The 27,297-nt window shown below is 40.0% G+C and overlaps 1 protein-coding gene across 3 annotated transcripts in view; it reads right to left on the bottom strand.

Annotated features, from left to right (window-relative positions):
* Positions 1–27,297, bottom strand: part of LOC147302397 (interleukin-1 receptor accessory protein-like 1-B) — a 346,491-nt gene that overhangs the window by 304,428 nt on the left and 14,766 nt on the right. For 2 of the 3 annotated variants that reach the window (XM_086282652.1, XM_086282653.1), the window contains exon 1: positions 18,510–19,003. In XM_086282652.1, the coding sequence (XP_086138778.1) occupies positions 18,510–18,675 (166 nt within the window). In that variant the 5' untranslated portion in view covers positions 18,676–19,003. Of the gene's footprint in view, positions 1–18,509; positions 19,004–27,297 lie in introns of those variants that run through there. The other variant, XM_086282654.1, reaches the window with a different exon arrangement.

The raw sequence follows: 27,297 nt of genomic DNA, 5'->3' as shown, positions 1-27,297 counted from the left end.
CATGCAGAAACATAATCCTTAGCTGTCCTTGTGTTTTTTCAAGACCAGGCACTCTGTGCACAATAAAAAAAACAAACAAAAAAAAGCGACAGAGCCTCAGAGAGCGATGCAAACAGCGAAAAAAGGGGCTCTTTTCATGCCTATATCACATGCTTTTAAAACCGCTGAGGGTGGCATCCACATTAAACATTATAATCAGACCATATTTGAATTTCAATGTGGTGCAAGTGAAAGGTGTTTGAATTGGGTTGGGATACTTATATTTTGAAGTGCAGAGCATCGGGGCTGCAACTGGCACAGATGACTTGTCAAAAATCGCAAAAATCCCAGCTGTTTTTTTGTTTAATTTACATTTTCATTACACGACAGGTTGGGAGCAAATTTGACGCTTGAGTGGTTGCCTAAAAATGACCAACGCCGTCCCTTTAAGTGAATTGTTTTGGCAGGTGTGGAGAAATCGGAAAGATCTCGCAAATAAAAAAAATTAATACATGTTTAAAAGGGGGGGGGGGGGGGGGGGTGTTAATCATCCAGCAAGCTATTTCATCCATTCCCCTTTCCTCATCTGTTTTGCTGATGGGAAACAACAGCATCTCTGGTACTTATGTGAATGAACCCCCCTCCCCCCCAAAACCCCCTCTTTTGTCTAACAGCAGCTAGCAGCCTTCACAGTTAAGCTACGGGCCTCATTACACACGCTCAGAGGGTAACACTTCAAGAATCAAACTTAATTGGCTTCCTCAACATTGTGTTTTTCTACAGCAATTTATTTTAAGTGTTTTTGATGTCAAATGATATACAGGGGGAAACTTGCATCTGAGGCTGAATGAAGCGGGAACTGTTTTATTACCCTGCGGCAAGATCACATGCATGAAACAGGCAGAGAGCTGAGGAGAATCTCTTTTTAATCTTGTTGTCGGAGAGCGAGACCGAGTGCAAGGATTTGCTGAGAGCGCAGCAACACTCGGGACTGTGAGGTCACGGCGTGCCGTGTTGCTTGGCTACTGCCAGGATGGAGATGCAACGCCCACTAACATCTGTAGTAATTCTCGGTTAGCAGACGACGCTAATAGAGATCTTTGGATACTGCGGGCTGCGTGCTGTGACAATAAAGGCTAAATCTTTGGCACAGCAACTGTCTCCAACCAGAAGTCTCGTATTGTTTTTGGCTTAAGAGGCTCCCTCGACGCGTCTTTCGTCTCTTTGACTTCTCAGTTCAGGGATTAGGAGCAAATTGTGTGCATTCCCACAACTGAAATTTCCCATGTTCCCTTTTTATTTGTGTTTCACACATTAATGGAGTCTAATCGTTTTGGGAGGCCGCTGGGGCTGTAAAAGCATTTCATGGTTTTCTGATCCACAGCTGAGATCTTCTCACATTTACAGAGCTACCCCTTTCTGTCACATAAAAGGATTTAAACGAAAAACACTTCTTGTAAATTATAGACGATGACGCCTGCCGCCACCTTTCCGATGCAGCACCTCTGTACGCATGTTTGTTTCATGAGCACATGGGGGAGGCTGTGCGGCGCCCCCGCTTTGCTGCGATTGGCTGACAAGAGAGTGGAGAGGCTTATCCCTGAGAGAAGCCTTGGAAATGACAGTGGAACTTAATTAATATGTAGAATTTATTGATCACTGCACTACGGGGAAATCATCTTCTACCATTTTTCGGGGCCCCGGAGGATCATAAATAAAAAGCTTTTAATATTTCAAGCATGTGCCACGTCAAACGTGAGCAGTAAACACGACAGGAAAATCTGCGACTGAACTCCTCTGTAAATCGTGCCAAATGAAATTACAAGGCATGTTTACGGGCAAGAGTTGAGCTCAATTTTTTTTAACAGAGTGGATTTTTTTGAAAGCAAATTTGCTACATCTTAATTCGAGTAGCGGAAACAATAGGTGTGGGATTAAAACACTTAGAGCCATCCTTTCCTATGGGCGGAATACCAGGTAATTCCCTGCTAATTAGAATAAAAATGCTATGCAGTAGGAAATGAATGGGACCTGCTTGTATCTTCAGAGTAAAGAACAGTAGTGAGAAAAGCAGCCAAGGCCTGGAGAATAGAGTCAGCCTGGTTTGTTTCCAAAACTCCTGCAGTGCGTCAGTCTCCTGCAACCAACAAAGGCATGCTCCTCGGCGAGTGAGCTTGCATCCTTTCTCCTTTCTATATAAAGGGGGGAAACTGAAAGCCCCAAACTTGGCAGGACTCCCTTGAGACCTGTAAGGATTCACTGTGCCTCTGCTTGTTGCAGAAATGGGTTGATTGTGCTTTGACCAATCCTAGTTTGACTAAAAAAAGACTGCAGGGAAAAAAAAGAGAGAACGTGTACAAAGAGAACAAGAGAGTAGTGTTTTTGTTCTTAGCTGTCACAGCTAAGGGTAGACTGAGCGGGGACTGAACGCAGTGAGAGAGGATGTGTTGAAACTTTGCAATAAAGAATCATTGAAAAAGGGCCACACGCTGAGTGCCTGGCTGACGCGAGGGAGCTTGACAGCCTCATCAAATGCAACGTTGTTGGGAGACTTCCTGCATTCACAAAACATCACCTCTCGAGCGACCGCGGCCTCATTGTGCAGGCGAGGGCTAATTAAAAATCGCCATTCATGCAGTTTCTTCCACAATGGAGAGACACTGAAGGCAGGAAAAGGCCACAAACTTCCCATCGTGTGACATTATCCTCCGTCTGAAGGAAATAATTGGTTTACAAGGTCAAAGGGGAACAGAAAATCAGTCACGCCCTCGTACAGAGACAGGCAGTCTTTCTGCTTATCCCAGGTTTTTACTCAAAAATTAAGCTAAAGTTAGAAACGGTACTTCGGCTTCCTTCCAAAGTCAAAAGACATGCAGTTAGTGGGGTTAGGTTAACTACAGTGGGGCAAAAAAGTATTTAGTCAGCCACCGATTGTGCAAGTTCCCCCACTTAAAATGATGACAGAGGTCAGTAATTTGCACCAGAGGTACACTTCAACTGTGAGAGACAGTATGTGAAAAAAAAAATCCATGAATTCACATGGTAGGATTTGTAAAGAATTTATTCGTAAATTAGGGTGGAAAATAAGTATTTGGTCACCTCAAACAAGGAAAATCTCTGGCTCTCACAGACCTGTAACGTCTTCTGTAAGAAGCTTTTCTGTCCCCCACTCGTTACCTGTATGAATGGCACCTGTTTGAACTCATCATCTGTATAAAAGACACCTGTCCACAGCCTTTGTAAAGAATTTATTCGTAATTTATTCGATACCAATAGATTGGCAAATTGCCTATGATCAGCTAAACCTATTGGCTTGCTATTAAACTGTCTGGCTGTATTAAGCCTTAAGTATTGATATTTAATTTTTTTTTAATTGAGAAAAGTCAACACCCAGTACAGCTGTCACAATGTGGGAATCTCTTCTAGAGATCAGAAGAGTTTTTGTAAGTAAGGAATTTTTAAGATAACCTTGCCCTGTATTAGCTCAAATTCTTTTAGCCTCAGAGATTGACCCATGGTCTTGATATGCTATCTGAGTAATGTAAGTAAAGTTATCCTCACAAGGAAAATAGAGCCAGCACACTTAATTGCATAATAAAGGCATGAGCACTTCCAAGAGTAATTCCATTTACTGATTGTGGAAACAAATACCTATTACTCTGCTGAACAGTGGTCTATAATCCAACGTCTCAGTGAGTGTATGGGAAAGCTTTAGTCCCCCACACCATAAATCTTTCGCTTGATTTACTTGTCTTTCATCCCATTTCTTTAACAAAACCAAGTATTTCCCGAGAATGCCAACAGAAAGATACTGCAAAAAGTAATGCATTCTATACATATAAAAGAAGAATATTAAGCATATGATATCTGTAGGTGTATGTGGTTTCTTCTGTAATAAAACATCAAATCAATGTTCAAATCAATGTTTAAATCTCTACAACAACTGTACAAAATGTTAAAACAGCAGGTAAAGTTTGACGCTGGAAAATGAAAAGAGACAGTGTTGCCATGCAAATCAGTGAACTCCCCTCAGAAGTCTGACTTAAGCGAGTTGCATCAGTCCAAAACAAATTTAGCGCTATAATCAATAGATGCACTCCAAGTGTCGCAACACTGAATTAAAGACGGTGGAAGGAAAAAGCACTGAGTGCCTCGAAGATTGCGAGGGTTGCGACAAGTGGATGCCAAAGTAGTAGTTTGTCAGATTTGCCTAAAAATCTGACAAACCCATTCGATTTTTTTTTTTTTACCCGGGGTGGTCCCACTCACTTCTGAAACCAATACAGCAGGCGTGTAATTTAAGGTTGAAGCACAGAATTTTGTCCCTGGTAGGAGGCACTGCTTTCCAATTAGACCTTCAAAAAGAAATCAGAGATGCTGCTGCTGCAGTAAGATTATCTTGCATGAGTAAAACAGGTCAGCCTTTCGTACTTGGGCTGAACCAGTGAACAAACTATAATGATGATTGCAGGATTACACACCAGCGTATTGGTTTAATTGTAATGTGACTCCCCGGTGATGCAGTCTGGCAAGATAGTCGCCAATCAAATGCAGCAACAGTCATTACTTTGTAGAGGTTGGCGAGACGTGGCAGAAGGCGGCTTTGCAAAATAATGGCACGGTGGTTGAAGTGAAAGCAGCACAGCTGATGTGAAGGAGAGAAACTAAAGAACTGCTTTTAATTGTGACCACCTATGAGCACAAACATGAAAAAAAGAAAATGAAATTCTGTTAAGATTACCGGATAGAGATACAGAAAAGGACTGACGCCAAGTGAGGGGGAGTACCTACATGGATTAATCATGCAGAGCAGCCCCAGGTTAAGCGTGTGATATTTTTGGGCACCGTCCCATCGCCGCCTTCGGGGCATTTGCATAAGAGACTACAGCTTCATTTCCCCCCGTGGCACAGCTTTGTGTGAGCCAAGCAGTCAAGGGGAATTAATATAATTTCCGGGACCATTGCTGTTCATGTCCAAATTGCCTTAACCTGATTACAAACTATATTTTATTTACTTTTTATTTTCACTGTTTTCTTTTTCTTCTTTGGGGAGTTTTATTTCTCTAAAGTCTTCTCTCCTAAACCAGGAAGCCAGATTTTCTTACATTAAGTAGTGTCCAGCCTTCTCCATGTTTAAATCCTCTTTTGGACTAAAGCTCATTATCATCCACACATATAATCTCTCAAATTGGTACCAAACGCCCCAGCTGTTAAAGTGGGCTGCATAATTTGCTAAGGGAGCCTGAAATGAATGTATTATCTTTCAGAGAGAAATATTAAAATGAAGATAATGCATTATATTGTATTTAATGTCAAATGCCTGCAGACAGTTGAGGTTCCAAGTCAGTGAACAGAGACAGGAAAGTACAACACAAAGGTGGGAAGAAAAATGAAAGCGTTAAACACGGAAATTGTATATTTGAAAATTTTAATCCCTCACTTTTAACCTCACCATTTCATTTACTCATTTGAGGATTTCCAAACCAATCATTTAGACAGCTTTCTGATTGCATGTACCTAATTTACTTCATGACTCACAGGTTCGGATTTTGTTAAGACTTAAGAGTTATGAGTGGAGTTATGATTGACAGGTGTGCAGACACGCACAGTTGTTGCCTTACCTTCCTTAATAATTGAACAATGAACTGGACTTCCCAACTTTATCAGTTTTATTTTAATGGAAATATCCATTATGGTTTTCTCTGAGGTAAATCCCACTCAGAGATGGCAATGCTCCAGTTTTAGTAAATTTCTTTCTTTTAATTGCTTCTTTCTTTTGCTCCCTTACTGTTACTAGTGTGAAATGTGTGGCCCAGATGGAGTCCCAGGGCAACCCACTGTGGGTCCCAGTACCAGAGGGAAATATAGGTCACATTAGGGTGAGGCATGCTGCGGGCCCACAGGGTGCCCATATTTCAAACCAGCACCAGGGCCGCTTGGGTCTGCACAGTGTGGCCCCACATGGTCACAAAGGGTATGCTGGGATATGGATGCAGTTTGCTAACCAAGGGTGTTAGCCATAGGTGGCAAACCACATCTCACCCAAATATGGTTACTTTTGATCTAAAAGCCTGTTGGCAGCAGCTAGCAAACCAAGTTTGAGACTTAAAATCCCCCCCAAAAAACACAACCCCAAAACAAAGCCAGTTGGTGATGACATAGTTTCAAATACCCATCATTTATTCACAGTCTATAACTTAGACACTTTTTGCAGTATTATAACGTTGTTGTTTTTTTTACATAGGAACTATCTGAACTCTAGCAAACTATATCTGCCAACCAAGGAGCTTGCTATCATTACAGCTCAGCAGAGCGGGAGACTATTTGTCTTTACATCCAGTCACATTGCCATGAGCATGAGGCTGAGCAGGGGTAGATATGTGATTCTATCTGTACAGATGGCAGGTTTGTTTGGCAGGAAGAAAATAGCAACGACATGAACCTGCTCAGGATGCAGTTTGCTGATTTATTTATGTACCTATTTATTTTGGAGTGACTGGGTTCTAGTTTATGAAAGAGAGACTGATGCTAACTTTTTCAAATGTATTTTCTTAGTGCTGCACAAGGTGAGTGACATTTACTTCCGTTACATTCTGAAGAGAGGCTGACATGTCTACAATCCCAAACTGGGCAACTCACAGCAAAGGAAACTAGATGGATAAAAAAAAGTGCCACAGTTTAGAGGAAAAGTGTGAATTTTATCTGCCTGACTGACAGGTGTCTCACTGTATTAGCTCCACCTACACTTCCGCCCCATTTCCCAAAGCTGGCTTTCGGTAAACCCGAATCCAATCACACCAGAGGCTTCATCAAATAAATCTGATACATCTTTGATCCACACACATCAGCTTTAAGGACTTCAACCTACAGCCACACATCATCACCAAGCTACAGCAGGCTACACCCTTCTCTGGCTTTTTCCCCCCTGCTGTGATGTTGTAACAGGTCAGAAACCAGGCCACGGACACACTATTCCTCCTATAAATCAGCTGACTGATTCTCATCCATCTCACAGGGAAGGCTGTGGCATGTGTTTCCAAAGCAAACCCCCCCCCCCAAAACTGGAACATATCCATAGTAACCCCAGCTGTCAAGAGGCCTATATCTGTCACACTTGTTGAGTAGCGTCGGTCTCTAGGCAGCGGGGGAGGGAAAACAACTCCATGTGGCAAACCAGTTTATTTCTAATAGCATGTGTGCGATCAATCTCCTCGTTATGAACGGGTGCTGCAGTGGAGGGAGTCATTCAGCATTTGTGACAGGTGTGCAGTATTGACCGAAGGGAAGATGAACAGCATGCGCGCGTGCGACTCTGTACGTGCGCTACGACAGAGAGACAAAGAGGCTGACAGCCTCAATTCTGACTTCCAGTTTTCAATCTTGGCTAAAACTTCTTTTCATGAAACCGGTCGTATTGCTTTCCCGCCAATTATCACAGTGGGCACAGACGGCAAAGGTCACTTCACCTGTGCCCCTAAAAAATCTTGCTGGCACCTTTTTTCCATATTTAACATCCCGCAGTATGAATTACAAAGTCGAGGCGCCTGCCATGATTGAATTTGCACTGTGCGCCAACATCCCGTTAGGAATCACTGTCTTGTCCAATTAAGAGAGGCCTTGTTATTGGCCAAATTGTGAGTAGCCCCATTAATGTAGGGTGGGGGAGTCTATCCTTTAACTGCTTTAACTGACATATTAATGTTGACGTCCTCTCAGAGTTGCATGGCGCGTGGCGTGAAGACTGTAAATTTAATTGACTGTCAGGGTGTCCTTGATTCTTCCTGCTCCAAGCGTGGAACCAAAAAGCGAGCAAAGTGAGAGAAAAATGCGTGCCATGGACTTGTATTTATCTGCCGCCATAAACAGCAAGGGGAGAGACAGATTATGAGCGGCCGCCATCTAATGGGAACCAAGGCCTTGTTGAGGTGCTGAGTTTTATTTACAGATACTCTTCAGACTGACACGCTGGACTCGACTATCCTTAATAATAATAAAAAAATAGAAAGCAGAAGTGGAGGAGCGTGTCAGTATTCAATTTCCAAATACGAACGCATGTCGGAGGCCGTCTTTTTACATATGCACGACGCATTACATGATGCATTCGCAGTGAGCCAAGCGTTATGGGTAATATATTACTAGAATTACTGGGAGGCGGTGGAAAGGTAAGCATCATTCGTCAGGGGACTCATCAATGTCTGGCGAAAAAATGGGGACTAATGTCTGTGCAGCAGGGGGAAGGAGAGAGGCTAACTTTATCTCAATCAATGTCAACAAATATTATGGTGACTGTACAGCTGTCACCAGCGTCCATTGGGGGGGGGACTAACAGTTTTTGTCAAGGTGGCGACGTCTGTAAACTAGAATGTGAAATTGAAATATTTCCAGCACTGCAACAAGTAAACTTTAATAGATGACACCACCAATCAGCAGCGAGAAAAACAGGTTGGAAAATGACAGTGACAGTGTTAATCTCCTGCCTCATAAGATATAAATCACAAACAATAAAAAGTCTGACAGTCTGTTTTTAAAATGCTTCCCAACTGTTTGTGCATCAATAGCGCACTTGAGCTTTATTCCCCATCAAGACGGTGTATGAAAGACAAAAAACTGAGGTAAATATACGGCATTTTTTTCCTTTATTTGTTTTGTAATGGCAAGATGTGTGTGACTCCTCTGGTGGTAAAGGGTAATCGGACTATATAGAAGTCTATGAAAAAAATACCCCTGCATCTCACTTGATTTATGACTTAAGCATTTCCCTAATGATGTTATGGTCTGTCATGCTAGTTTTAAGTCTTTTTTTTTTCATACAGCATGATGTCCATTTTGTAAATTATGGTCCCAGTTAGAATAAAATAGATGACAAAGCAGGACATCTACCTGGTTACCTAGCTACCTGTATGAAAGTCTTCAACCATACTTTATTTCTCTATTTTCTGCTATGACAAACACGTACAAACATAAATGGAAATACCGTATAAAGCAAAAACAGAGTTTGTACACTTCTAAAGAGGTTTAAAGTCAATATTTGGTATCATCGCCTCTATTCTTCATCACAGCCTGAACTCTGTTAGGCAGCCTTCTTGTCATGTCTTTAAGGAGTCTTCAGGAATAGTTCTCGAGGCTAATTGAAAGACATTTAAAGCTCTTCTTCGAATGTTTCTGCCTTTTGTTCTGTTCTCTGTCAAGACGATCTCACACTGCTTCAGTAATGTTGACGTCTGTGCTCTGGGGAGGACAATCCATGAACATTTGTTGGGTGTTTTTCTACCTAGACATTGGCAATGTCAATGACAATGATACTAACACATGTTAGTGTTAGTATCATTGTCATGATGAAAAATGAAGCTGTTGCCAATTAGATTCTTTCCAGAAGGTGCTGCATGGTGGATCCAAATCGAAACATACTTTCCTGCATTAATAATTTTAACAAATTCAACAAGATCTCCAATGACACTGACTGAAATACAGCCCCAAACCACGACCAAGCCTACACGCTATTTTATAGATGGTAGATACTCACTGTTGACCTCTCCGGACCTCCTCTGTAATGATGAATATTTGAACCAAAAATTTCAAATTTGGATTCATCACTCTCTAAAACCCGTTACCACATTTTTCAGTCCAGTTCTTGTGTAATTTGGCATACCTCAGCCTTTTCTCCAAGTTTTCCTTCTTTAAGAAAGTCTTCTTGACAGCCACCCTTCAGAGATCATTTCTGATGAGGCTTCAGTAAAAAGTAAAGCATCTTTCAGGTTCTCTGTCAAGTGGATTTTTTCCTATTTCTTTAGGACATGATTTTCATCTGATGTTGATGTTGTTTTTAGGCCTGACACTTTCTCTTTCGCCTTCTCCTTTTCCAGTTTTAGTGATTTAAACAACCAAACAAGAAAAACATTCTTCTTAAAATGATGAGATACATGGACTGGACTGAAAAGGAGCGGAAAAGCTGACAATTTCCATGGAAAAACTCTGAAAGACGCTCAAAAGGATTGGAAGGACTATTGCTCTAGACCACTTTTAATAATTACATGACAGTCTGGCTCCGTAGAAGTAAATTCAGTTAAATGAGGGGTCGCTCAAGACTGCAGGATTTGGGCTATTGTTAATTGAAGTCACTAAATATCACTTTCTGAGGTCTTTGATTACCACAGCATCGCAAATTGTCCCTGTTTTGATGCTTTGGTTGCATTAAAAGCTACTTTAATGGGTTGACTGTTCATTTTTTCCAGTGATGATTTTTTTAAGCCATTTTTTTTTATTAGCAAAACTAGAACCTCAGTTGGTAACAAATCAGTAGTTAACAGTGTGTTGGTTAAGCCTGTCTTTTCCATATAATATGGGTTTTTTTCCCTTCAAAAATAAAAGACAGCTCATGCAAGACTGTATTTGTTGGCCTGATTGCAGGTCCAGTTCACAAAGCAGCCAGTGTTTTATTTGCAGACATGTTAAACAGCTGAGATGCATTGCAGTAAATATCTCAAACAGATACACAAGCAAATAGGCCAACAGAAAGATAAAAGAACCCAGCAAAAGCCAGAGTGTAACACAGTAGTGGTGTTGCCAGTGAAACATTTTAGAAATCTCTTACTGTATTTAGGATGCATTCAACTTGTTTAGCTCCATTTGCAGTGCCCAGGTGCATGCTCTTTTATTCTGCTCTGCATTCAGGACCTCTGAAGCTCCTTTTCACTCTGATTGCAATCCATGTTCAGAGGTGAGAAGAAGAATAAATGCATAGGTATTACCTCAGAGAGGCTAAAGAGAGACCTTATGTGATCTTTCAAGTTTCTATTTCATATCAAATCAAAAATGGCTGTGCGCTGCATCGAAAGAGGACTCTTCTCCATTCAGCTCACCGACGAGTAACAAAACCTGCACTTTCAGGGATTCATCACACAGCTCTGCTGAGCAGCTATTGTATAGTACAGCAAAAGTGGCCAACAAGGGAGCTGATTGTGCATTTAAAACAATAACAGCAACACAACCCATTATTAGAAGGCACTTTTTTAATGACCAAGCACAGATCAGAAACTTTGATTACACAAATTGTCCAAAAATGACTTTCCAACTCATAATTTTGCTGTCTGTGCCAAATATTTATCAAAAGGCCTCCTAAATAATTTGTTTCTGCATTTTTCCTCCTTTAAATGTCAGCAATTGCTCTCAGAGCTAGAGTAATAAATGAAGACTTCTGGGTATAGTTCATTATTTAATGAGAAATGAATGAACAATTCTCAAATAAGTGATTTTCACCTGTTAGTGCCGGTGTCCGTACACACAATAGCCTCCAAGAAACAACCGTACAAGATGTTTCAAGTTAAAGAAACCTGACTCCAAAAAAATACCTTCAATGTTTACACCATGGATTGAACATCATCTCCTGAAAATACCGAACAGTGGAAGTGCATCCAGGAGTTGGGAGGGTTGGGGGTTTACTCCAACATCTATCTTGATATGCTGTATTAAGCAAAAATACACATAATTATTCTGTTTGCCCAACCATTCAGGCCATATCAGCATTCTAACAAAGAGGAACCACAGCAGAGGACAAACGCATACATTGTGCTACCTATGCATGCTGAGGATTAGTATGGCAGATATGCGGTGCATGTTTTTGCACCGTTCCACTCAGAGTACAAATGCAGACAAAGCTTTACTCAGAGATGAGTGTTTGGAATTTAATAATGTACGGATGATAGCAGTGCACGTGTGCAGCGCTCTGCAGGTTTTGTGTGATTGTGTGACCCGGCAAAACAGCAGGCAAGTGCAACATCACGGAGTCTTCGTGCCTAAGGAAGTCAGTCAGGTTGTTGAATTTCACTTAATGGGCTGAAACAGTTTTCACAGTATACAGTAAAGCCCCATGCATTTGTCTTACTAGAGATTCAAACATTTGACTTATTGATTTTTCCTTTTTCCTTTAACTGTTCTGGTTTACACTAAATGTGGTGGTGGTGGTCAGAGGGCCCGGTGGCGCCAGTGTCCGGCAGCCTCGCCTCTGTCAGTGCGCCCCAGGGTGGCTGTGGCTACAATGTAGCTTGCCATCACCAGTGTGTGAATGTGTGTGTGAATGGGTGGATGAATGTGTAAAGCGCTTTGGGGTCCTTAGGGACTAGTAACGACCATTTACCAGGCCAGGCCATTTAAATTGATGTATTTTCACATTTGAGCCAAAGCGTTTGGCAAGTAAAAGCTTTACAGCTGTAAAAGCCAACCAAAACTTGAATTGTTTGCAGGATTTTGACAGTATATAACACGTCCTCCACACGCCAGGACTTCTATCAAAGAAAAGCCATGCTGTGATTCAAGTTTTGGCTCTTGAATGAGAACATAAACCCAGATACTTTATGCAATAAACATGCAACATAAAAAAGCAAACAAAAAAAATGTAAAAACAAACCCTCCACTAGATTTGTCTGAAACAAAAGAAACACCGATTTAAAAAAAAAAAAAACAAAACACCTGCATCACTGGGATACTCACCTGCCCACTCCCGCTGCTTCTTTCTGTTCCATAAAAATGAAAGCAATGCAATTTCAAACTGGCTTTCATTGCCCAGAATCCCATTTTTACAATGGAGCTTTAACTTGCAACCAGTGTGGCTTCTAATAAAGCTGTGCAATCTAAAAGAAAAGGAACAAAAGCCAGAGGTCTGGCTCGAACGGGGTGTTCATTTATCAGTGGACACGTTTCAAATCCTTGCCCCAGGCAATGGCTCGTGAAGCATCCGAAGAGATGGCCCGTGGGGACTTCTGCTGGAACAGCAGAAAGCACTTTGATGAACCTTGGGCCATCCCCGCACCTGCGTCCAATATGCATTGGTAAAAAGATATTAGATGCAAGCAGCTGTTGCAAAAAAAGAAAAGAAAAGACTGGCAGTACACTGCCTTATATATGCCAGTGTTGATATTTCTAGCTTGCATCTACATTTTTAATTACTCTTGAGATGGAGACATGAGACGCTCATGTAAACATCTGATTTTCTACAAAGGCCACAACTCCATGATTAGTCCATCAGGAAAAAAATACTCACCGATCATTGTTTCACTCACTATTAAACTGGCTTGTTTTAAGTGTGAGAATGCTAATATGTGGGACTTTCAGGCATGTACTTCTTTTCATATAATATTATAATATAACATGTTTCCTGTCTCCCTGGTGTGTATATAGCCCACATTGTTTCCCTTAGTTTTTTTGGTTTATTTTCTTTGTTCGTGTAATTTTCCAAACTGCCATCAAACATGCTGGCAGTCATTTAGCCAACATAAAAACTCTGTAACCAGCATGCCACCTGATGCATGATGCATCGCTTGATTTTGTCATCATCCTGGGTTTGTCTGGAATGTTAACTGTCATCACTTTAACAGGCTCGATGCAGCAATAGTGCATTTCCCATGCCTAGAAAAAGAAAGAACCAAGAACATTGGGTGTCTTCCTCTCACCAGCACATACTAAGCAGTGTTCATTGCATTGACTGGCTGTGCAACGGAAGGACACACTGAACGCAAACTGCAGCCTGCAGTGTTAAAAAGGGGATTTGATGTAAAGATTTTAGGTTAGATTATTAAAAACAAAACAGAGGGATCATAAAGACAGCTTTGAGCAAAAGAAGATTAAAGGTTATTTAGTATTTAGAGAAAAAAGGAGACCCCTTGGCTGCACTACTTCTGGCTTTTCCTGACTATATAACTCATGGATTGCACCACACCCATCTTTGAAGTTCACCTTTACTGAACCCAATACACATGTGTGACTGAATAATTGCACTGGCTGAATCTGTCTACAAAGTACAGATATATAAACACCCCCTACATCTCAAAACCAGCCTAGGTGGTATTTCCTGTTACAATATGTGCTTCCAGAGGCACACTGTGCCATGCTGACAGTAGGGCTGTGCCGTATTACATCAGCCACAATATTATCCTAATAATACTGGTATAAATTTTTATGTGATACAAGAATGTTCTTGTTGTAACATTGCTACAGTGCATTTACATTCTCTATTGCACACAACAACGAGACAAGCCCAAGCATGTCTGAGAGCAAGAGCCATGCGTTAGCCTCCAATTAGGGCTGTTCGATATAAAAACGTCTATCGTTTCATTTTACGCTATCGTTTGTTTCGTGGTGTCGCAAAATAAACTGTTTACGGCAATATTTTTTCATCGTTTTGATGGTCACTGTAGTGGCTATACTAATTTCTTAAAGTTCTCTCTTTCTCTTATATTTTATATAACCACACTACGGACGGAGAAGCGACTGTTTTTATGTTTTTAGCAACAACGACGGTAACAGCATCGCGTGTCCGCTTGTTTATGTTCCACATAAACCTTTCAAAATAAACTGAATCACATGAAAGAGCAGATTATTTACGGATGAGAAGTAAAAAAGAGCCGCCAGGTGCTAAAAAATAAACCTTAGACTCGTTAGAACAGGCTTTTCCCCGCAGCACGCCGTGTAATAAATACTCACAAAGAAAACGGCGGCTGTTACAACTTATGTCTAAAAATGTATCGTTTCATGCATCGGTTAAAACTAGAGATGGCACGATACCACTTTTTTATGTCCGATACCGATACCGATATCATAAATTTGGATATCTGCCGATACCGATATGAATCCGATATAGTGTTTTTTAATCAACAAAACTGTTTTTTAAAATATCTTGCTGCATTTTACAAGTCTGCAAGTTCATACTCAAGTTTAAAACAACAACTACACTAAAGCTATTATGTTATACCTGTATACAAAAAAAATATTTCATAGTTCAGCAATACTGATCAATCTAATAAACTTAGACCTACACCATCCTCCCTATTCTGGTATTTTAAAGAGTACTTAGCGTAAATATTAAGCAACCTAACTAATAGGGTTCCAACTCCCAGCAACAACAAAAATAAATAAATAAAAAATAGGGAACCACCCCTCACGCTCCACCTCATGATGTTTAATCAACGTAATCAACCTTAATTTGATGCAGTGTGAAAAAAAATGCACAGAAATCAATTATTTTTCAAGAAATATTAAATAGATTCAACATCTTTCTTCAACAAAATTGCAGACTGCACAGATGGTACCTTCCCAAAGGAAAATGTACTATAGCTTACTAGGGTATATATATTAGACTTAATAGTCACTATATACAGTAATTGACTTCTATTCATTTTACATCAAATTAAAACTTTGGGTGTCAGATAATTATTTATTAAAAGCTCGACATTTTAAATGAGAATAAGAAAGAAAAGTATGTCTTTGTGCCCCCTTTTCCCAGTTAATGCCCTATCGGCCCCCCTGGCTAAACTTTGCTAGATCCGCCCCTGCACAGTTACCAGCCGTCAGCTACGTAGAAAAAGATCCTGGTGTAGAAAGTAATATTAAATAAATTGTAACAACAGCTTATCAAGCTTAAACGTGCTGCTGTTGTTCAGCCGCTGGTTTGCTCTTTCTGGCGCAAAGTGGACCAAAAACAAACAAGAGAGACTCACGACAGAAAAGCCGATCAGCTGATCATTAGCAGTTTCACGATTGAAGTAGCAGCCGGAGAGCGAGAGGCAGTCGCTCGTTAAGCTTAACGCAGGAATGCTTTACAAACATTCAGAGATGGACTTACACACTTGCTTTACTTCTCTCGGGGATAACTTTGTCGGAGATGAAATGCCAGGTTGCTAGCGAAGCTCCAAATGCTATCCAGACCACCGACAGGTCCCGCATGCCACAGCTGCTCTATCACGTGATGCATACTGCTCCGACGTGCTAACGTTCTGAGGTGAGTTACAGCGTGTTGCAAGTTTTGTGAGGTGCTTTCGTGATATTTAATGGATCGGATTACATTTTTTATTTTTCTCCGATATCCGATCCAGTAATTTAGGTCAGTATCGGACCGATACCGATACGTAATATCGGATCGGTCCATCTCTAGTTAAAACACTCGACTCCAAGTACACGACACGCAGCTGGAAACACTTCCCGCAAGACGAGCTGCCCGAGATTCACAGAATTTACAGAAAATGTTACATTTTTGTGATTTATATCGTTATCGGACGATAGAATTCTTATATCGGGATATGAGATTTTGGTCATATCGCACAGCCCTACCTCCAGTGATGATTTACTACCTATAAAAGGAGCTACCTCAACAATCTCCAACATAGCTGTTCCCACCAAAGGTGAAAACAACAAACTTGTTTCACCATTTGAGGAAAAACATAGAGTACAACCAGGCTACAAGGGCATAGACAGTAAGTAGCTGGTAATTTGAGACACAAATGCAAAACTAGCACTGGCTAGTTGGGCTCCATATGACAGGAAGAGCAAATGGTAGATGGAAATTACTGATGTGGTTGCAGCAGGTAAAAGCAGGGCTTTAAGCAAGCCAAGTTACAACATCACAGGTAGAAAACTTTTTTCAGTTTTATTATGTGAAAATACTCCTTAAGCGTTGAAAGGTTATGTTAACTTCAATGATTCTTAAACAAAATTAAGTAGTTATGTTACACTTTTACTACCTAGGATACTTTTGTGCCTACATTTGGTTTATGTTGTAGCTGGATATAATCCTGTGTCACTACTATTGCAGTGTAATGCAACTGCTGCCTGCACCTTGTTTCAGTAGATTCCAATTAGGTAGTATTAGATCAGTGACAGTCACACATCGGAAAAGAGGGATGGAAAATGCCCCTCATTTATTTACTTATAAATGCTGCTGTTTGCAGCCTGCAAGGATCGATAAAACGTTTAGTATTTTTTTTCCTGTAATGACTTCTTGAAATACCATGAGACATACAAACACACACAGCTAGCCATACCACATGTTTGCAGCTGGTAACAAAGTATGATGACTACTCTCCAAATGCCATAGTGTGGGACCATGTGATTTCGCTCTATTACAGCAAACAAATTCAAATTCAAATTCAAATTTTATTTGTCACATACACAGTCATACACAGTACGATATGTAGTGAAATGCTTGGACAACTGCTCGTGACCTAAAGAAAACAAAAAAAGGAAAAGGCTATGAATAAGATAGGAAATAAATATGAAAAATTAAAAAGGGTAAATTTAACTAGGAAGGAATAGAATATAAATTAAGGTTAAAAATGAAATAACTGTACAACACAAATTAGAATGAAGGGTAAATTTAACTGGGAAGAATAAGATAAAGATAAATATATAAATTAAAGTTGAAAATAAAATAACTGTACAACAAAATACACAATACACAATATAGAACTATATAAGAATGTATGAAGAAATCTAAATATAAATAAATATATACACAATAACAGCAGCTGTACAAGTATTAACCGGAAATGAAGAATATAGTGACCAGTGTTGTGCAAAACCAAAGTCCAGAAAGTCCAGTGTGTGTGTGTAAGAACTGTATGTGTGGGTCAGTACTGAGCCTTGGTGAAGTTTTGGTAGGTTCAAGGAAATATCTGCAAATTAATGTGGTTGTTGTAGGTACTGTTGGATATGGAGTAATGTTAAAACTATTTACATATGCAGCATTGTGCAAAAGTCTTGAGCCAATATCATTTCTTTATATTTTACTAGCAAAACGTGAATTAGGTATAGTGACTTTTTGAAACGTGCAAGCATAAATGGAAATACAACACATAAGACAAAATCAGAGTTTGGAGAATTCCAATGAGCAATCAAATTCAAATCATAGTTGATATATGGTATGACCGCTTTTATTCTTCAGCACAACTCTCATAGGCAGCTTTCCAGTCGTTTCTTAAAGCAGTTCTCCAGGCTTCTTGAAGGACATTCAAAACTCTTTAGATTTCGGCTGCCTTTTGCTCTGTTTTCTGATGTTCAAGATGATCTTCCACTACTGTTGAGGTCCAGGCTCTGTGGAGGCCAATCCACCCACAACACCACTGGCTTTCTGAAGACCCAAACCATGACAGTGCCTCCACCGTGTTTTCCAGATGGCTGTCTCTCTTTCCTGACCTCCTCTGTACACATTGAAATTTCTGTTTTAAACTGTTGTCAAATTTGGATTTCATGAGATCTGTTGACTCTCTTTCAGTCCAGTTCTTGTGTAATTTGCCATAAATCAACCTTTTCTCCCAGTTTCCCTTAAGAATGGCTTCTTGACAGCCACCCTTCCACTGAGACCATTTCTGACGAGACTTCTGCAAAAGTGCAGGACCTCTCCGGCCCTATACCAGGCTTTGCTGAATAAAAAGACTATTTTATGTCTGCCATAATGTTACTGTATGTTTGGCATTTAGCAGAGATTCAGGTAAAGGAACTGGGAAACATTATACGTTTTGTGACAGGCAGAAAGTGCCCAACACAATTTATGTGTAGATACAGTGTTGTATTCCTGTGAAAATGGTCAGGACTAAACTGACAATTAGTGTAAAAGCAGCAAACATCCAAAGAACAACTTTGAAAGACCTTCAGAAAGCTCAAACTATTGTTCAAGGCCACTTTTTTAAAATTATGAGCCTGGGTCCTTGGAAGCGTGAGGTGGCTCACGACTTTTGCACAATACTCTGTACAGAGATGAGACTTACCTGAGCCTCTCTTCGACACAACTTTCAGGCAGTGGACCACAACAGCATGAAGCAGGATCAGAAGAGGGATGGGAGCTTTCATTTTTTTTTTTATCAGTCCTACAAAGAAAGAAAAGCATGTGTTATAACTCCATACTGAGGCAAGCTGTGAATGTGCTGAAACCATCCAAGAAAAATAAAAGACAATGATTTTGGCAGAAGATGTTTCCTTAAAAAAAAAAAAAAAGAAAAAAAGAAAAAAAGAAAAAGGTCCTGAGCCAATAATTACAGAGTTTCTATCAGCCTTAAGGTCAGTTGGAAAAAAATCAGCATCTCTATGTGCAAATTTTGTTTATCTGCTTCTGCTTTATTTATATTAGCACCTCTTCAGGGACTTATTGTATAATCAGGGCAATGCTGTTAATGAAATGTCAAGACGCATCTCTATCAAGCCAAACCAGGCTTTTCTGCTTTGTCAACTACCTTCAACACTCATCCCCCTTTACTTGCAACCAAAATAACACAATCAGGCGCCTGCTCAGATCTGGGTATCTCTCTGTGAGCACAAATGTTCGGAAATGCTCTGTGAGAAGTGGATAACAGTGAATCTGGCTTAATATATGGAAAACTCCTTAAATTGTAGCTTGTAGTGACACTAATTGCGGTGATAATGGGGATAAGATGGCATTTCAATCGATGCCAGTCAAACGCAGTAGGTTTAAAGCTATTACACTCCAATTACGAATTCCTGCCTGAATCCATGTGTGTGCTAGAATGATGAACTTAAACACTCAATTAACTGTCATTATGATGTATGTATTATGGGATATTTTAATGTAATATGCAAGACAGGTCTGTTTCCTAATAAAGAAAAGAAATGTATCTTTGCATTAAAGACAACGACTGCCCCAAACCATCTCTGCGCTTACTCGGGTCCCCTGCAATACACAGGAGTATGCTGAAAATGATGGATTGACGAACACACAGGGATTCTTTAATTTATTAGTGAGATGATAAAGTACACCTTCAAGCCAATTTAATCTAAGATAAAACAGATGGGCCCAAAGTTCGCTGCAGTTAATAGTGTTTATTCAGACTTTGCCAGCAGCTACAAACATTCCTCAGCAATACACTTGGTTCTAAAATTCCTCCATAGGCTACAAGGGTCCTTCAAATGGCATTTCAGTCAGGACAAAGATGCTTCACATTGAAGCCTGAAAAGCTGTATCAGAAAGCCTTTTTGGAGAAACTCTGAACAGTCACAATAACTCTTGAGAAATTCGGAGGCATGCGAAACTGGGCAGCAGCCAAATATGGCGACATTGCTGCGTTCCCTCTTGTCAAAGGCTTATTGTCATCGGCTCTTGCTTTCTGCAACCAATGCCACCTCAGAAAAGCTACACGTCACTACAGAAAAATCTTATCTTTTTAATTAGTTTTCCATGGTGGGTGCAAGTCTGCAACATTAGCACAAAACCTGTGGCCCCTTTCTTTGGTTTGAACACAGAGGAAGTAACTGAATCACCAGTTCTGTTCTGTGTCCCTGCGGCTAACAGTGATATCCAAGACTGTAAAAATCAAAGAGAGCACCACTGAAAAGGTTAAGAAAGTGCACTCGTGATGTGCTGTAATTAATTTTGTTGGTACTGACTATACTGATGAGGAAAATACAGTAATGCTCTTATTCTCTTGGGGTGTAAATATAGCTTTGCCAAAATAGGAACAAATGATGGGTTTAAATATACAGAAGAATCAGGTAGTGGGAGGAAATTGGCTCCATAATTCAAGTTTCACAAAGCTGTTGTTGAAGATACTGGTCTATTTTTTCATAGGAACTTGAGAAATATATGATCCAAGTGTACAGACATGCAACAGTAAGGTATCGTGGTATGATATTACAAAAATGGATAAAAGCGAAGAGACAAAATAGGATATGCAATGCCAGCTTTATCCTCCAAAATTAAATAAATAAATTCAGCACTGCATTCAGTGTTTTATCATTAAAATATATTTTAAAACTAGTTTATTTTTTTAGGGTGTGATGTGGACTATATAGAGCAAAGTTAGTTTGGATTATTGACATTTGAGCCTTTATTGATGGTGAACTTCAAGGGGTGTTGAAAAGTCTTACAGTCTGAGAGAAGAAGCTGCCCCGCCGTCAGCAGACTCTTGCATCTCCTGCCAGAAGAGCAGCAGGGTAAACAGACTCAGTCTGGACCAAATGATGTCCTGTTCTGTGGGCTCTGTGTATGCAGTGAGTCTTCCCAGTGCTGAACATAGATGCAACACCAGTGTTTTGTAAGGAATCCTCCATACAGTGCTGATAAAACTTTGCTTATGTTGTTCCAAGTCAAAGTTTTTGAATTGTGAAAAAACCTTGTGCACACTGTACTAACAGTTTGGGCCATACATTTAGGATAATGGCAGATCCTTTGTAATTTTCCTTTTGTATACTACCACAGTGAATTTTAAGTCAGAAAATCAAGATGTGATTAAAGCACAGAATTTCAGCTCTATTTCCAGGGGTTTAACAAAAGTATTAAAATAGAAATTTAGATATTACATCCATTTTTATACACAGTGTGTCCAGTTACTGATTAGCCCCTGAAAATAGGAAGACTAACATAAATTTAAATATAGGAATATAAGGTACTTTTCTTAAACCCTCTGGAATGAGTGACTCCTTGAACTCTAGAAGCCATGGAGTAAATACTGTGTTTCCTCCCTTGAGATGCTCTGTGGGGCCATTAATGCAGCCACCGTAAGTTGGTACACGTTTGTGACTTTCTGCCTTCAGTTTTGTCTTCAGAGTAAGCGTGCTCTATTGGGTTCAGATTAAGGACATCGAAGAATGTCCCATTTCTTTGTCTTGAAAAACTCTTTGGTTGCTTTTGCACTATGCTTTGGCTTATTATCCATCCAGAGTACAGCCCTGTAGACTTCAGAATATATCCTGCTACTTCAATCAGCATTCACATCATCAATAAACACTAGTGATCCAGTTTCACAGGCCCATGCTGTAACATTGTCTCCACCATGTTTAACCGATGATGCGATATGATTTATGAGCTCTCTCTATACTTTTCTCTGCCCATCTGTCTGGTACAAATTAGTCTTGGTCTCTCCAAAGTATACTTTTCACAGCTGTGCAGGCTCTTTCAGATGTTTTCTGGCAAACTCTTATTTGTCATTCTTGTTCGTGAGTGTAGTCAATGGTTTGCACCTTGTTGTAAACCCTTTGTGGCTACATTCATGAAGATATCTCTTGATTGCAGACACTGAATTTGCCTTAACTTGACTTACTTTGATGTGGTGAAGAAGATTTTCTTAACCAAGGAAAGAATTTGTGATCACCCACTTTAGTTTTCATTCGCTGGACCACATATTGCCAGTTTAAAAAAATAAAAATAAAAATCCAAGCCCATAAAACTGCATGTCAATCAATTTTCTGGTTACTGCTGAAACCCCTTGAATTGAAGCTGAAGGTCTGCACTTCAATCACATCAATGATTTCAACTCCACTGTAATGTTATACAGAGGAATAATTACAAATGCTGTGCCACTGTCCAAAAACACATGGACCTGACTGTATGATGTGGGCCTGTGGCTGTCAATCCCATCAATCGTGGGTGTGGTTGTCCTGAATTCAACTGCAGAAGGCAGCCCTTAGTTGAGCTTGTAAAAAAAATGTTTGCGGAGTAAGTGGTTGCTATTTTGTGCCAACATGAAAAACAGAATTCCGTTCACTTCGGGCATATTTGAGCATCAGGTGAAACTTTTGAGCGTTTTGTGAACAATTGTGAAACGTCATGCAAAAAGCACAAAATATATTAATTCGGCATACAAGCTGATGCATTCATCTGGCAGCCAGGTTTTCTTGTGTTTGCAATCCATCATTTCTCACTGAGGTTGGTGTTTGAAGCTTTTTTTATGGCTGCAGTCGACTTTGAACAGCTTGCTTTTTTTGTTTAACAAGATATCTCTCTAACCCTAAATATCCTATCATCTTCCTCCTCCCAGCATGATCGGTTAATTATAACAACACTCTGTGGTTACTCCTTTTTTATCGGTCTGTCCAATAGAAAGCATAGATTTGCCACAGTTCAAGCAGTCCATAGTTTCAAAATTGATTGCACTGATTACTCGAGTATTGAGTAGACTGGCATGAAAGCCAATGAAAGTGATCTGATTGCTGGTGGCAGACAGGGCTTGTAGCCAGCAGGAATGTTTGACTGCACTCATACCCGACAAGTCCAAGAAAAAATATAATTAAGTTAGACTTGTGTTGTCTAACTTTCATGCTCTGGGTCTGATGTTGCTGGAGTATGTTTAAGAAGATGGCCACATACTCAAGGGCTTATTGAGGTCAAACACCCAAGTTGTTATCAGTAACCATGAAACGCGTTTCGATGTATTATTGTCGCTATCGTCTTAGTTCTTGGCACATGGTTATGAGCCATTGAGAAGGGAAAGATTCAGTGCAGCTGTCGAACTGTCAGAAATATGATCAGAAACACAATAGAGTGGAAAGAAGAGATATCCTCCTTCAAGAAATGAATGGATATTAGATGTCCAAGAAAAATATGAAATTGTTTTTTGGGGTTTTTTTAATCCTCCCTCAAAAATCCCCCTGTGAAAGCTTGTCCTGTCAAACATTTCACAGTGTATCATCCTTTAAAGAGAAGCTCATCCAAAAGGTGCTGTCACCTGCCTCTCATTCCTTGATTGTTTTTTTCCTCAAGCCTCCACTTTCGTCTTTACCCTGACAGTGCTTCCTTCTCAGTGGATCCATCCAAAATTCAATTATTTTTGAGGAGGGTTCAGGAAGAGAGATGGGGCACTCTCTCAACACTCTCGGGGTTCAGAGTTAGCCCCAAGGAATTCATCTCAGAGTCACGCGCAAACAGTTTCGCAAATCTATGACCGAGACTTTAACGCTTTAGTACAGCTCGCCAGATGGACTTTGAGATGATGATTTATACGGATCTCTAATTTTATATCTCTCTTGCTCTGTCACACACTTTTGGGAGTTCACATTGAGGGTCCCCTTTCCTTCTTCCTCAGCCATATCTGATGTTTCTTGATGACGTTCGTTTCTCTGTTACCCGGGAAACCAATGGGAACTAACAGGAAGAAGCAATTACGGACAAATTCGGATGACATAAATTCTTGTCCCGGTTATTGGGTAAAGATTTCAGATCTGTGGGCTGGAGCTTTGATTGAACTGAAGTGTAAAACTTGGACTCTTTGTCTGTGTTTGTTCATCCATTGCTGAGCGTTTCATCCTGGATTCAAACCTTGGCTCAGTATGACGGCCATGTGTGTCAAAATTATACAATCATTACTCTTTTTCACAGGAATGCTGACTGGCAATTTTAAAGTGAAAGTCTGTCTGGTAGTTTATTTAAAACTGCCAAAGTGAAAGTCATGAAATGTGGTGCAGATTTAGACCACAGGCAAAGACATACTTCGTTATAACTTGGTGTGCATTCTTTCTTTTAAAATGACAAAATTTGTAAACTGGTCAAAGGATTTTAAGCATGGAGTTGCCAGGCAGGAGGAAAAGGGGAATACCTCTAGACATAGGGTGAGATGGAGACAGATGATCCGCTTTGGTGACCTCTACGGGGAGAAGCCAAAAGAAGCAGAAAATAAGGCACTGGTCTTGGCAGAGGATGTGCTCTCCGAGGCTTCTTGTAGTTCTCAAAATTTTTTACAAATAATACAATCGTTTAAAGGTAAAAAAAAAAAATGCAGGATCTAATTTTAACTTTGTTCTTACCAAGGTCACTACGGGTGATTTGATTCACATAATGCCAAAAAGAAAAAAAATTCCCAAACATAACATGTGCTTACTCATTATGGACATACAGCCTCACTGCCTCTAGCCGTTACCCCTCTGTCCCCTACCTCCACTCGATAAATTGGTATCTACTCTGCTTGGTGAGTTATTAACATTTCTATTTGTGAAAAACACTTTTCAGGCCCTTACACCCTTGGCTGACGCACACACACCCACAATCTCCCACCCACAGTCTGTGCTCTCTTCACTGAATTTTTCCATTTTAGATTATCTAATAACCTTGCCTTGCAAGCCTCCATGTTCCTGATATGTACCGTACCCAGGAAGTGAAAGAGAAAGAAGCGGTTGTTTTTCAAATTCACATGTTTAATACCATAAACGTCATTGTTTGGTGCAGGAACCAGAAGAAAAATGGCTTTTAATGATCAAGGGCACACATGTGAATAAATAACAAGCAGCAAAAAGTGGTTGAGTAGCAAAAATGTATGCAACGGTTTTCATTAGCTGCCATTTGTGGTAAGAATAAAGCAGTTTTAAAACTGCATATTTGAATGGATGCTAAGTGACACATTGAGGCTACTGGCTATGTGCTTTGGGAAATGGGAATTTTTTATTAGTTAACCATCTAGCTACAATATGATGCCAAACTCATTTTATTTTCATGAGGGTGCCATGCTGTGAGAATTTTAAAAATGCTGAGGTCATTGAGTCAGACAAAACCACAGCAACCTATTTAAAGAGCTTGGCACATACCCAATCCCCAAGAGATTTTGGACAAGTCTGTCACATATTCATTCATTTCACCTCTCTGCACGATTCATTGAAGTATTAATACATTTTATGCAAATGTTTAACTCGCTACAGGATTGTTCACATGTTGTTTCAACACCCCTTTGACAATTTTAGGAACATCATTTTGCTTAAAATTATATCAAAATGACTCCAAAAAAACGTGAGAACTACTGCCTGCATGTTAAAGTAGAAAACGACAGACTACATTTACAGAAATATTACTGAGGATGGGAATAATTTGCTTTTATGATTCCTGGAACACATTGTAATTATCACTTTTTCAACCTCATGATTTTGCCACAGAGCAATAAGCATTTTATAAGTATTGCATTCCCCGACCAACTGGTGATTGGTCAGGAAATACACAAAATCTTCATTGTGATTGCTTTGATTGCTAGCAAATTGCAGTGGTCATCCATAGTTTACGTGGAAGACACTGACTTGTCAGCAAACAATCACTATTAATCCTTGAGCTGTAGGGAAACCTGCAAAAATGCAACGCAAACAGCAAAATGTTCACCTTCAAATTAAAGGTTTTGCCTTACAGCTTCAAATATCAAGAGGTGCAACAATTATTTTGAAGGCAAATACTATAGTCCATATTTACAGTTTGCATTGTACTTTTAACAGTGTCATTGCTTGTTGCAATCAATTTTGCGCTTTCAATCTCCAGCAACCCCTTGTCAATTTCTTACATATCACATATTTGTTCCCAGCCACTGGTGGTTGCCAAGAGGTTCAAGAGGTTCACTGATCAGATTATAGGCCTGCATGAGTAGGGTCCTAGCATAGACAGTATATGTAGCTTCTAGGTCAGAAAAGTTCAAGTGCCTTAAAACTGCATTCCATCTAAAGGGTATAAGATGGGATAGCTGTGGTTGCAAAATGGGTCAAATGTGACTGATGCACTATACAGTTTTTGGTCTTAGGAGTTTTTAGTGAACCATCAGGTAGAAAAACAGTTGCAAGGGAATCTAAGGACACACACAAACATACACACACAGGCACACATACAAACTGTCTTTGCAGTCATGTCCAAGTCTTAGTCCCAGTCCCTGAGCTGACTGCTAACTAGATTCTTTATCCCGCCTGGCTGTCAAGGAAATAACTATGACATTAAATGAATGAAACTCTCTTTGGATATTCCAGGGCAAGGCTAAAGCGAGATCCTTCGGGAGCTACCGAGAAGAAGACGTGAAAGCAGAGGAGAGGTTGAGGGTTCTTGGAAGGCGACCATGAGAGGCGTCATGAGATGGTGCCAAGCAGTAAACAGAGATGTTAATGGCAGGTAACACTGGCTTTATATTTAGAATATCCCTAGTTTATGAAAGTAATTAACATCAGTCTAACTGAGTTATCTCAATAACTCTCTATACAACAGCTCACCACTAAATTTTACAGCATTAATAGATGTTGATTTATCAAAACAGAGACACCTGTCCAGACTGTCAAAGAGTTGTTTGTTGCTGCTTTTCAAGCTGTCTAAAAGTTTTAAATGAACTCTGATGGATATTGATTTATAACAAAATATTACAGTGATGATTCACAGACTGGTAAATTAATACTGATGATGCTTCTCTTTTGCTACATTGCAGATCATTAAGCACTCTTTGAAACAAGACTACCACCCTCAAAGCAGACTTTTCTTGTAAACGTGCTGTAGGGACTCCCAGATGTTACCGCGGTACATTGCTTAAGGTAAAGTGCCCCCTTTATACTATTAGAACAATTGCCAGTTAGCATCTGGCTCATTCTTTATTCTTAATGAGCATCCCCCCAGGAAGAGAAGGATGCGGTGACAGACCATGGAATGGCAATTAAATCAAGTCACTTGTAACGACAACTGGCAACATGAAGTGGGCTGCTCCTAAGTTCACCCAACTCTGAGGTGAGTGACTATAAGTGGGAAGGATACCGCTGATTGATATAGAACAGTGTATGTGAGAGGGTTATTTAAACTAGAACTTGGCACGACCAGCTAGAACTTATCAAACTTATCCTCTGATATTAATCAAAAGCAAATGTTACAGCTGGACTAGTATCAGCACAAACAGTGTCATCTTCACCTCCTCCAACTTACACATAACTTCATACAGTACTGCTACAGAGAGGCAGGGTCACAGCCAATTCAATTCAATTTTATTTATATAGAGCCAAGTCACAGTAATAGTCACCTCAAGGCACTTTATATTGCAAGAAAAAGATTCTATAACA

The sequence above is a fragment of the Aulonocara sp. 'chitande type north' Nkhata Bay genome, linkage group LG23, assembly GCF_057382095.1.
Source record: "Aulonocara sp. 'chitande type north' Nkhata Bay isolate Kocher_YH1m ecotype deep benthic linkage group LG23, A_spYH_male_GT1.1, whole genome shotgun sequence".
In the NCBI taxonomy this organism is placed as follows: Eukaryota; Metazoa; Chordata; class Actinopteri; order Cichliformes; family Cichlidae; genus Aulonocara; species Aulonocara sp. 'chitande type north' Nkhata Bay.
This window is presented reverse-complemented; position numbering and strand designations above follow the sequence as displayed.